At 49.8% G+C, this 12067-nt stretch overlaps 1 protein-coding gene across 2 annotated transcripts in view; it reads right to left on the bottom strand.

Moving 5' to 3' along the window:
- The window catches only part of PCSK6 (proprotein convertase subtilisin/kexin type 6), a 126907-nt gene that overhangs the window by 89599 nt on the left and 25241 nt on the right, over nt 1-12067 (bottom strand). For both annotated transcript variants that reach the window (XM_074318149.1, XM_074318150.1), the window contains exon 2: nt 3692-3796. In XM_074318149.1, coding sequence (XP_074174250.1) covers nt 3692-3796 — 105 coding nt within the window. The remainder of the gene's footprint in view (nt 1-3691; nt 3797-12067) is intronic.

Genomic DNA, 12067 nt, shown 5'->3' with positions numbered 1-12067 from the left:
ACAAAGCTGTCAGATAAAATTCCATCTGTGGTTAATAGGGAGGTCTGCTGAAACGCGGCCTCACTGCTAGAAAGAAATCTGAGCTGGGATGAAACTCCGGGGGCAAAGTCCCATCCCAGACAGCAGAGTCCCGGCGCTGGTCTTGGAAATCACTTTCCAGTTTCTGAGGTTTAAAGCACTGAAAGGAAGCCTCAAACGGGAGGCTCCCGCTGCCCTGAAGGAACCACAGAGGGCCTGTCTAATAACATCTTTATCCTTTCATTTCCATCATCAGTCTGGCTGAGGATTGAAGGGAGGGGCTGAACCGGAGTCATCACCCTAAAATGTAAGGGTTGGAAGGCGCAGACCGCAACGTCGAACTATAACCCAGCTTGGAACCGAGTCAGAACAAGTAATTTAAAAAAAATTTGTGAGCCCTTACAGCTATTGGCCGACACTTCTGTAACATCCACCCTTCTCCAGACTTTTGGCAAAAGAACAAGTTAAAAACAAATGCTTTCAGTTTGCTTAAATGACAGCCCTTGTAAAAACCCAGTGACTGATACTACACGCTGAGAATAGCTGAGAACAGCCAGGCTGTTTTCCCAAGGAGAGGGCCGATCAACAAAGCACTTTGGGCAAAATGGTCCTTTTCAAAGATGGTAAAAAAAAAAAAAAAAAGAAAAAAGAAAAAAAAATCAAAGGTACTTAAGCATGTAAGGAAAACCACTGCACGATTTCTGGTACGGGATCGCTGTGAAAAGATGCTTCATAAATGTGTGTGCGACTGCAGAAGTCTTAACTCTTCCCTCCCACTTCTGTTTGGTTTGGTTTTAACAAATGACACTCGATTAGCTTTTATGGGAGGTAGGGCTGGATTGTAAATTCCATCACTCATCAAAGCACTTTTATACAATGGGGACTGGAGCTAATTAAAATAAAATACCATCTGCATTCGAATGAACTTTATCCGAAGCCCTGTAACATTCATTTCCAGTGTGGTCATTCAAACACATGGGCGGCTGGCTTAGCATTCCCAAGTCTCTCAATAATATTAAATCATCTTTTCCTTTTCTTAATCATATTAATTACACAGCTCTCCAAATGCTTAGGTGTCACAGAAAGGCTTTGCTAATGTAGGAAAATGTCCTGATGCAAGAAACGATCATAGTAAATACTTCTGTAAAAGAGCTAATTTTGCCGAACGTTTAATCGGCATGACGAGGCAGGGTAAATATTAGTTAGACTGACAGCTGATTGATTTGGTCTGCATTAAAACCAGGCTGATTTAAGCAGAGGTATTTTGGTTGCGACAGTGATTTGAGCAGTCACTAATGCTCTCCCTGGGGCTAAAAATGTAATTAGAACTGGGAGACACCAGCGGCCAACGGCCAACAGCGGGGAAGTCCTGGGCAGGACAGGAATGCCAGGGTATTTACCTTCCCCTCTTTCTCCTTTATTGGCAGGCTGCTTGGATACTGGCCGGCCTGGAGCTGATTAAGAAGCCCTGCAGAAGAGAGATTTTTACTGGAGAAAACCTAACTGCCCCAGCCCTGGCCTAGGAACTCTATCCTTCCCTTTCCTTCCTTCGAGGACTGGCGAGATTGTGCCCACAGATTCAAACTGAATATGGGATTTTAAAAGCGCCTGAAATGAGTACGCCCAGGAGGCCAGATGCTGCTGAGGCGGCGGCCTGGGGCCCCCCACCGTGGCCCCCCCAGAACGCTTCTTGCCCTTTGCGCCATCTCAGGCCAGGCTCCCGTGTCCGGCTCCTCCAACGGTGAGACTTGCTCGGCAGGCATCTCTGCCTCCCCCAGGGCACCTGTAGGTGCACAATTTCTGTGTTTGGAAGGAAGGGTAAAGCAGTGGAGTTGAACATCTTTACAAGTTTTAAAACGTAGTCACTGAAAAAAAAGAGTATGTCTACAAAAGACAAGTTAAGCCTTCTATTTCGCCTCTGCCTTGGTTCTAACAACTGAAATAGCTTAATTGTCAGAAGTCCCCCCCCCCCCCCCGGGAAAGGGGACCAAGAAAGCCACTGTCCCTTTCTCATCACATGCCTATGTTGGCAGATGGAGGCTCCCTCTTTGGTGTAACTCTGTGTACTCCTTTCTCTCAGTGACACCGATGCAGGCCCCGGGTCTGCCCGTGCTTCTCCAGCAGCCCCGTTCGGCCAGAAGGAGCAACTCCAAGCTGGCTTTGCTTCCAAGAGGAAAAACCTATTTCGCCCCCTTTGAGAGACCTTCCTTGGGGTTTCACGACGTGGACATGCAGGTATAGTCTTAGCCCGTGTGACCAGAGGAGGTGATGTGTGCTAACGTGCCCGAGTGCAGAGTCGTGCCTCAGTAACATGAAATTCCTTTCCCCGCTATGAAGGAAAAAAGGAATCAGCGTGACGGTTCCAGGTCTCTGTCCTTCTGTCTACCCTCCCCCACACCCACCCACTCACCCGCCATCACAAAAGGAATTCAGAAATATATATAGATGTGTCCGCCTTGCCGGAGCCCAGCTACATGAATGTTCCATGGGAACCAACTCGTCACGTGTGGAAATCAGAACCCCACCAAGTGACGCTGTGGGGACAGGGTTTCAAGAGCAGTGCCCAGGGACAAACTGTCTCCCTCTCTCCGCACCCCCCGCCCAGCTCAGGCAATGCAAAAGGAGCCATGAACGTCAGTGAGGTGGCTTGGGACGACACCAGGAACCCATCTCTCCATGGAAACGTTATTATATGTGCTGTCTGGGAAGAGCTGAGAGAGTGTCATGTGCCAGCCTGGCAGCCCACACTCAGCACACGGCTCTGAGCGAAGGCTGTTCCATGGTCTAAAACCACGATCGACTAACGGCCACTGCTCTTTTTGGGGTTCTACTGCTTCGTACGGGAACGTCATTTTCTGGCATAGCACTCATCACCCTGCGATGTAGCACGTAGTTTTCTAGTGCACGCTGCATCTCTTGTCAGCCCCCACACTCATTCCAACAGCCCTGCTGTGCCAGGGGTTCCAACGTCACCTGGTAATGGACGAAGGCTCCCTGGGTCATCTCAACATTTTATTCTCCCCACGTGTCTAATGATGGATATTTGTCAAATATGAATTGCAAATCTATACAGAAAGGAAGTTCAATCAACCATCCAATAAATAGGAATGAAACTAAAACTTAAAATGTTAGCCTCTTTTCAAATTAGATTTGTTTTCATCTCAAAGATCCTATGAATTTTTTAAGGAAAAAAAGTTGTTTATTGCCCAAGCTTTTAAATTCATGGTAACCATTAAGATATACGCTACGACAACCACAAAACACCCATACGCCCAATGTCTAATCCATTATTAAAATACTCACTTGAATTACCTATTCTTTTTTGCCTTTGCGGGTAAGATTTATATACTTATCTCCTGTTATTATTGTATATTTTGTTGATTTTTAAACATTTAAAATATCAGTAGATCGATATTCCTTTGCTGTTTCAAATGTAAGTCAAGAATTTAAATTCCCAAGTTTGACAAGGGACAGAAATATTTGGGACATTCTGATGGTCTGATATACAGTTACACATCTGTCTCGTTTTATTCCAAGCGGATATGGAAAATGAACAACTATCTATTATAGAATCACATTCAAATCCAGACTTAGCCATTTTCAGAAGTACAGACACAAACTGAAAGGAAATAACCCTCCAGAAAAGTCCCCTGCCCAGGAAAGTCCCCTGTACCTGGGGGTCCATTCTGAGGAAGCTGTGAGGACCTCGGCTACTCAAGGTGGATCTTTTAAAGGTCTTGCTGTGATAAAAATGGTAGTAATTTTCCAGGTTTCCAATCTGCAAAACAAGAAGCAGGAGGTCATTAGTTAATGCAGTCCTACAAACAGCTTCGAAAACCCCTCCGTCCCACAAAAATCTTCTGGGACCTTCTCTGAGAAGGTCATGCTGTGTCCCCACTCCTATCTCTGCCATCTGGCCAAGATGTTTATGAACGTGAAGGTGGATTTACATATTCCTTTCTGGATAAACAGCACGAAGTATTCCGATGAAGCATGCACTCCACCAGATCCGAAAGGTTGTGCTATCTTGGCGAAGTTTTTGGGCCACAGTTAGTGTCCATGTAGGGTCATGCATGCCTGAAGTAGCTAAGTTAGTGTCAAGTCAGGTCTACACCAAAATATTCATTTATAAACAAACTCCATCCTCCCCACCCCACGGGTAAACTGAAATATCTAAGAATGAGCGTGCTCTCCCCAGGCGCAACGAGGGAGCCAAAGAAAACACGTGAATCCATCTGCTTGGGGATTGCGAAAAGGTCAGATGAGAACATCCAAGCCCCCCAGGGCGTCCCAGTGTTCTGCCAGCGGTGGTTTGTCAGGACACATTTCAGCTTGAGGGCTGGACGGAGCCTGGAGAAACAGTGTGGCCCTCGCTGGGCCTCCCTGGAGCCCTGACTTGCCCTCATGTCCGATGACCCTCGGGCATCAGGACACTATTCCCGGAAGACCTGCTTCTGGTTCTTTCACTGGTTGTTGAAAATAGCTAGTTAATCACCATCCTTGAAAGAAGAGCTTTTTAAACGAAGATGGACCAAATAGTAAACACAAGACTCTCAAGTCACCCTCTCAGGCTCAACCAGCCTCGTGTTTTTCTCCCCCCTGCCCCAGCTTCTGATTAATGGGTGAATTTGAGACAAATTGTCCAAGAGAGCAGGTGTACGTGGGGCTTACAAGCATGGGTTTTCAGTCAGATAAATCTGGTTCAAAGCTTGCCCACTCCCTTCCCACCATTGGCCATGTGGTCTCAGGCAAGAATACTGAACCCCTCGGATTTTGATTCCTTACGTGTCAAATGGGGATAAAACTGCTTGCTCCTTGCAGGTAAGGACGACTAAAGTCAACCCAATTCACAACCACTGAACCCAAGACAGAGCCCTGGAGGGATGTGGGTACCCTGAGTGGCCATTTCCACAACTTTCCACAGGAAGAGAAGGCAGCTATGTATTCAGAGCACCCACCAGCCTATGTGCCCAGCCGTCCTGGCAGGATGGCTGCCTCCTGCTCCTGGGTTTTAGGTGGCACCACTTTGTCCTTGAAATAAAGAACTTTCCTTTGCACCTCAGCTTGCTCCAGTGTGTTTCTGTCGCTTACAACCACAGAGCATCAAATACAATGACAGTCATGGAGGATTAAACAGGCATAACCCACCCAGCGCCTGCTGTCGTGTGCAGAGCCTAACAGGCAGTCTACAAATGCTGGCTGCTATCGGGACCGTGGGTCTCTGTCTGACTCCTCACCAAGGCCCTCGGTCCTCTCACTAGGTCCAGGATGCTTTAGCTTTTGGCCAAACCTGGGTCTGCATCTCAACGCGACCCCTTCCTGCAGGTTACCTGGGCTTAGACCCTCTCTGGCTCTGTGTCCTCATGAAACTATTACCTGGATGGGTTACTCCAAGACTTCAATTATATATACACATAAAAAGAGTTGGCAGAGTGTCTGGTAGGCAGTAGGTGCTCAATAAATGGTCTTGTGCAATTATGATTCTCCGTTCATTTCTACCTCAACATTTTTCTGCCTCATTATTTCTGTCCTATTTTGCACAAAGCACCTTTATTTCTTCTCCTACATAGAAGGCCCCTTGCTCACTTGCTCAACAAAGGTAATGGCTCTATATGTCCACAGGCTGCCCCTAACGTATGCCAGGGCTGTTATTCAGCAAGAGAGGCAATGACAGGGGTCTCAACCTACGGCAGTGTTTTATCAGCATGTATGCTCCACCGTCCCTGGGAAATGTTTCCCATCTTTTGGTCTTTTAACTCTGGGCCCTTCAGTGAGTTCCCCTTCTGGGACATAAGAAACAGGCACAGCTGCAGTCCCTGCCCCATCAGCCTCCCTTCTAGTCACCCAGGAACCCGGCTTGCCAGATGCCCCAGCAGCTCACTCCCGTCTGTCTAACTCACACTGTGCTACCCTCTCAGCAGCCCTCCCCTGGTATCACGCATGCGTCAGGAGTGTGAGGGTTTCATCACGGGCAAACGGTCAGAAAGGACGAAAGAGTGGCAGAGCAGGAGACGCATGCACCTGACTGCGTGTGGCACACAGCCCAGAAAAAGTCAGCTCGGCTGGGACGATGGGGCATTTCTGATGTAGCTATTTCCTGCTCTGTCCTCCCCACCCCACCTAAGCCCTTCTCAGGTTCCCCCTGACCTACCACAAGCAGTGTCAATCCCAGTTAGGCCCTTCCCCAACTTGGGAAGCTACCCCTCAAGATCTCTGGGTACCTTTGTGAGGTAACAGGGCAAGATGGCAGGTTGGGAGGCCCCACTCTTGGTGGGGGTCACTCCTGAGCATGTGGCCACTGGCCCGGTTGAACATGAGGGACCCCTGACTGTCCTCTGACTCTGACTCACAGATTGGGGTGTGGAAAAGAACCACAGAGATGGCCCCATTTTACAGATATGAAGACTGAGGCCGAGGGAAGTTAAGCCCAATGTTACACTCAGAGGCTTCCCATTGTGCCCACAGACAAATAGGTGACAACGTCTGACACCAAATGACATACACAAAATTGGGTTTGGGATTCTTGCTACATTTTTTTGGTATACCTTCAGGGTCAAACTGATAAGACCTGGAATCATCAGACGTGGTAGAAAAGTGGGGGCAGCATAAAGACTTTTTAAATTCAAGGTAACCTTCTAAGGAAGGAAATGGTACTTTTATTGGACGTCTATCGGCATTGAGATAAAGTTGCCCTTCCTGGCTCGGCCACCGTGACCCCCCTGGACTGCTGTCCCTCAGCCATGGCCTCCCGGCTGCCCCCGGTCACCACTCACATGCTCTGTGCACCACTTCTCAAGTCAGCATCTAAGCTGCTTTTACAAACAGGGGAGCTGTGACCTCAGCAGCCCCTGACGTCTGAGGGTCCTGGCCTCCTCGTCCTCCTCAAGAATGGGACAGACACTCTCCCCCAGCATCCCACGCTGCCCAGCTAGCCTGCTCAGCTGACGCTCCCAGAACCTCAGTCTGCAATTCATCAATGACTCTGATCTGCAGTCTGCACATAACATTTCAATAAGTGCTTTTCCCTTCTTTCTCGTCCACGGCATTTTCACGATTAGAGCTGTCTCTTAGATCCCAATCCGAGAAAAAGGACAGTCTGTTGAATGTGTAACGCTCACGGCTCTTTACTCAACACTGACAGGTAATGACACACATTAGTTGATAAAACTGGTAACACTATTAAAACATCCTCAGAAAAATTGCTAAATGTTCTCAGCCAGAACGTCGGGAGAAATATCAAAGAACCGACAGTGAGGAGAGCTAACGGTCGTTTCTCTTCACAGGACACTCTTAGACATGATAAATATATAGGTAACATATACATGGTATAAAATATGGATGGTGCAAAGGGGTACAGAATTAGCGGGTGACCGCCATTCCCCTCCTCCTCCCGTCTCCCAGCCGGAGGTCCCCAACTCTCACAGGGTGCTCATGGCTCCTGACAAGAGCAGGGGACGCCCGCTGAGCACGGACCCCACCCCAGGCAGCAAGCTATGGGTTTAGACCGTGGCCACAGATGTTATCAGCACCTTGCATGGGGAAGCTGAGGTGCAAAGTGGCCCAGTGACTCGTTTGAGACCACGTGTACAGTCAGTGGCACAGTCCAGATGGGGGCTCAGCGTTCACGCTCTCGGCCAGCACATCTGCTGCCTCCTGACACGGTCCCACCGTCAGTTGCCGTGGGGACTTCCTACCCACCTTCGCTTATGTCCCCAGCAGCAGGTTTGCTCACATGTGGCCATGTGGCCACGTGTCCCGGCAAGGGTGCACCTTCCTTTGTGCCAATATGGAGCCGTGAGAGACGCACATCGTGCTCCGTGCACAGATCTACTCCATCTGCCTGTGCGCATGTGTGGGTGGGTGTGGACATGTGTGCGTCTATGCACGGATGCATGTGAATGTTTGTGTATTTATACATGCATGATGCACGGACACGGACACGCAACTGTGCACGTGTATGTAGCCAGATGTGTTTGTGCATATGTATGCATGCATACAGGTGTGTGAGTGTATAACACACACATCACATCCGTGTGTGGATATTCAGATACGTGAGGGTGTATGGACGTACATGTGCATGTATACAGCCACGTGTGTGTGGTGTGAGATACACACATAGGTGGCTGTTTCCCCACAGCCCTCCCTGCAAGTGGACCCCCTGGGCCAGCACCTCTGGGCCCGTGCCTCCCCGCCTCGGGCAGAACCTCGCATAGCTTGAGCAATCCCGCTGTGGGCCGGGACGTTCTAGTGCCAGAGGTCTGGGTGCTGCTAAGCATGTGGCTTCTGAATCGTCTCCCCGGGAGCCGCTGAGCTGTCCCCAGAGTTGTCACATCCCGACAGGCCAGGCCCTCTCCAGGACGCTGGCCCTCACTCTCCTACCAGCCAGTGCCCCCGGCCTTCCAGGCTTGGCTGGGCACGGGCTCCTCTGGGAAGCCTCCCCCGCCCCAGGGGCCCCGAGCACAGGGCGCTGTAAGGGCTGAGGCCAGCCCATCCCCAGCTGTCCTTGTCCCTTGTTCCAGGAGAGCCCCAGTGTGCGCGTCCCCGTGACTCCCCTCACAACCGAGGCAGCCATCCCTAGGTCAACATCATTTTGCACCACACCTCCTCCCCCAAATCCGTGTTTCCTCCCGAGGAGTCCCTTATCGTGGTGGACGGCACCACCACACTTCACCTGCATCCAGTGCCACCAAATCCTCTGCAAGTGACGTCCTGAATGGTTCTCAGCACTGGCTGTCCCCCAGGGCCCCCATCGCGGTGCAGGCAGCCCCCTCACTCTGCCTGGACCACAGCAGGGCCCTGGCTGGCCTCCTGGTCTCTTCTGCACCATTGCACTGCCTCTCCCATCCCAGCGCTGTCCCTGCACAGCTCACATGAAGGTTTTCACAACTGGGCCAGGGCACCTCTCTGGTCCAGGCCTGGCCCCACCAGCGTCACCTTCTGTCCTCCAGTGACAATGCCGTGAGCCTGTTCATGCTGGCTACCTCCCACCAAAAACACTGCCTCCCACGTCATTTTTAACCATCACCTCAGCTGTCACTGCCACCAGGAAGCCCTCCAAGCCCTCCCAGGCTCGGGTCTGCCGACATGTGGCTCACAGCCCACCCTGACTCTACTGTGAGGGTCAACACAGGAACTGGCCTCTGCAAATTCTCAGTGTCTGGTGTACTCCAGGAGCTCAAAAAATGTTTGGTGAAATGAGCAGACTTCAAGTGACACTGACAGGACACTCAGTGCCAACCGAGACCCCATGCCTCTGGGCCCAAGGAGGCTGTCTTGCCTCGGGGCTCTCTCTAGCCCCTCTCCCAGGACAGTCCTGGGCTGTGGAGTCCGGCTCTGTGACCTGGGCGAGGCAGGCAGTCCATCCAAGCGACCAGCACCCCTCATCCACGGCAGCAAACTGGCCTTCGAGAGAAAGCTTCTCGGGGACCACGAATGGGGATGAGTATACACATTTGCAAAGCCGAACAAGGAAGGAGCCCAAGCCAGGCATGGGGGGTGTGGGGGGAGAGGCCCGGGCTGGGGTGTTTTCAGGAAGAACCTCTCTGGTCGTGTTTTTCTTGTAAATGTGAGCACAGCCAGTTGCCAATGACCTCCCTGCTTATACAGGTCAGACGTGAGGTAGGGGGGTATCAGTGAGAGGGTGCTGCCAGCCCGGGCACACCTTATCTTCCTGAAGGGGAAAAAAAGATGACTTGGCATTTTCTGCAGGAATGGAGGCGGAGAGCCTCGTCTAACGCATGACGTTCAATTTGCAGCAAAGCCACTGATTGAGCGGGCGGAGACCAGCCCAAAGGACATTCGATGGGTCCAAAGGTCCATCCGCCCACTCAGCCCTCCAATGGACCTGACCCCATATGCAGGTGCAAGCCTGACAGCCTTCTAATGTGCGGAGAGCAGGGCTGGGGGCTGGGGGCCGGGGCGAAGCACATACTTGGTCGGTCTACAAAAGTCCCACCCTCTCCCCCACCCAAGTCCCCAGACCAGCACAGTTAAGTCTGCCTCAGGGGGATGGCTGATAAGCAACCACCAAATGTCACAATCCAAGGTCTCAGCAACCAATGGGCTGATGAATGAGGCTTCTGACTTTGCAAAAATCTCTTCACTTTATCACTCCCCGAGCCTGCCCTTGGCGGAAAACAGATGTCCTGAGCGAGCCCCCTCAGCTCTCAGTTGCAGGGTGGTTGGTGCTCTAGCGGCATCTTCCTATGGCCTTGGATTGGGGGTGCTGGGGGGGGGCGGCGGGGAACAGTCTCTGTTTAAAAGTCACAGGCGTCGGAGTTCAGTTATATAACCTTATTGATCCCAGTTGGTCTGCTTAAGAAAAACATAACTAATTAGGGCCTATAAAAACCTACACACCAAATTAATTCTGCTGACTTCCACCCGAAGAAAGTTATAAATACAGTTATAAATATAGATGGCCACTGAAACTATATTTAGCAAGCACTGGGTTACCTGGTATTTATAATTAAGGAAGTCCAGAGAGAGAATGGACATTTTGTTGTTATTTTTTTAAAGCATTAAAGTAAAAAAACAACAACTGTGCTTCCCACTTCGGTCACATATACACATAGCCACATTCTGTTATTACAATAATTATCATTCTGACCCAAGTTAAGATTATTGCACAATTTCCTAGTCTCCTAAATTTGCTTTCTTCGACACGTATCCACCCAAAGCATGCACTCAAGCTACTGAATTTCCTACAAATTCCTGAAAAATCTGTAATTTTCACTTAGTAAGTTTCGTTTTCTCCCCCCTGCAGTTGCCAAGCCAGATGGTCTGTCTTCAAAGGAGGATGACTGTTACATATCTGGCCTCAGCCTACCTACCTATAACATCCACGAAGAGCCTTCAGAAAAGCTCTACAATCTTGACTTTGAAGATCTTCTTTTAAATCATTTACTGCTGAAAGGTTTCTTTACGGCTGTCTGCAATTAGTCATTTTACCAGAATTCTAAACCCAACCCCCTTTCGTATTCCTTTTTGTTTCATTTTGGTTGGAAAATGAAAAGGAAGGCTTCTCCCTCCTGACGCATTGAGTCCTGAAGGCATCGTTTGTGGCAGAGCGTGGCTTCTGAAGTGTGTGTGTGGGGGGGTAAGGGTGAAGGGGGCGGCTGGGGTGAGGAAAGTGTCTGCATGGGAGGGGTCCTGGGTGGGGGCAGCCCACTCTGGGTATAAGAAGAGGGTGTCCACACGGGGAGGTGTAGACAGAACACGTCAGACTGGTTACCATAGGGGCGCTGACCGGATATGGTCACATATTAGGGTGACGGGGGCCAGATTTCTCTCTGTTGGAGAAGAAAGTGGTGCCTAGAGGGGGAAAACTAGAAAGAACTCTGTAGTGTTGGATTGGAATTGGATTTCCATGTGAATTTAGTTTTCAATATAGGAGGTTGGACAATTAAGTTCGCAAACTTGTTGCAACAATGTTGCTAACCTTTTTTGATATCAGAGGGAATATTCATTATGAATTTGTACCAACTGGACAAACAGTTAACCAAGGTTACCATTTGGAAGTTCTGCAAAGGCTGTGTGAAAAAATTAGACGACCTGAACTTCTCGTTAACAATTCACGGCTCTTGCATCACGACAATGCACCAGCTCACACGGCACTGTCTGTGAGGGAGTTTTTAGCCAGGAAACAAATCACTGTATTGGAACACCCTCCCTACTCACCTGATCTGGCCCCCAATGAATTCTTCCTTTACCCGAAGATAAAGGAAATATTGAGAGGAAGACATTTTGATGACATTCAGGACATCAAGGGTAATACGGTGACAGCTCTGGTGGCCATTCCAGAAAGAGTTCCAAAACTGCTTTGCTGGAGTCGGTGCATAGCTTCCCAAGGGGAGCACTTTGAAGGTGACCACAGTGATATTCAGCAATGAGTCATGTAGCACTTTTTCTAGGATGAGTTCATGAACTTAACTGTCAGACCTCAGAGAGAGAGAGAGAGAGAGAGAGAGGTGGATGGATAGACAGATAACTAAACGTGCATGTGTGTATGTATATACACAGACATGTCTCCATCATTCCCACTGGAAAG

Source organism: Rhinolophus sinicus, linkage group LG13 (genome assembly GCF_036562045.2).
Source record: "Rhinolophus sinicus isolate RSC01 linkage group LG13, ASM3656204v1, whole genome shotgun sequence".
Lineage (NCBI taxonomy): Eukaryota > Metazoa > Chordata > Mammalia > Chiroptera > Rhinolophidae > Rhinolophus > Rhinolophus sinicus.
The sequence above is the reverse complement of the archived record's forward strand: the minus strand, read 5'-3'. Positions and strand labels throughout refer to the sequence as shown.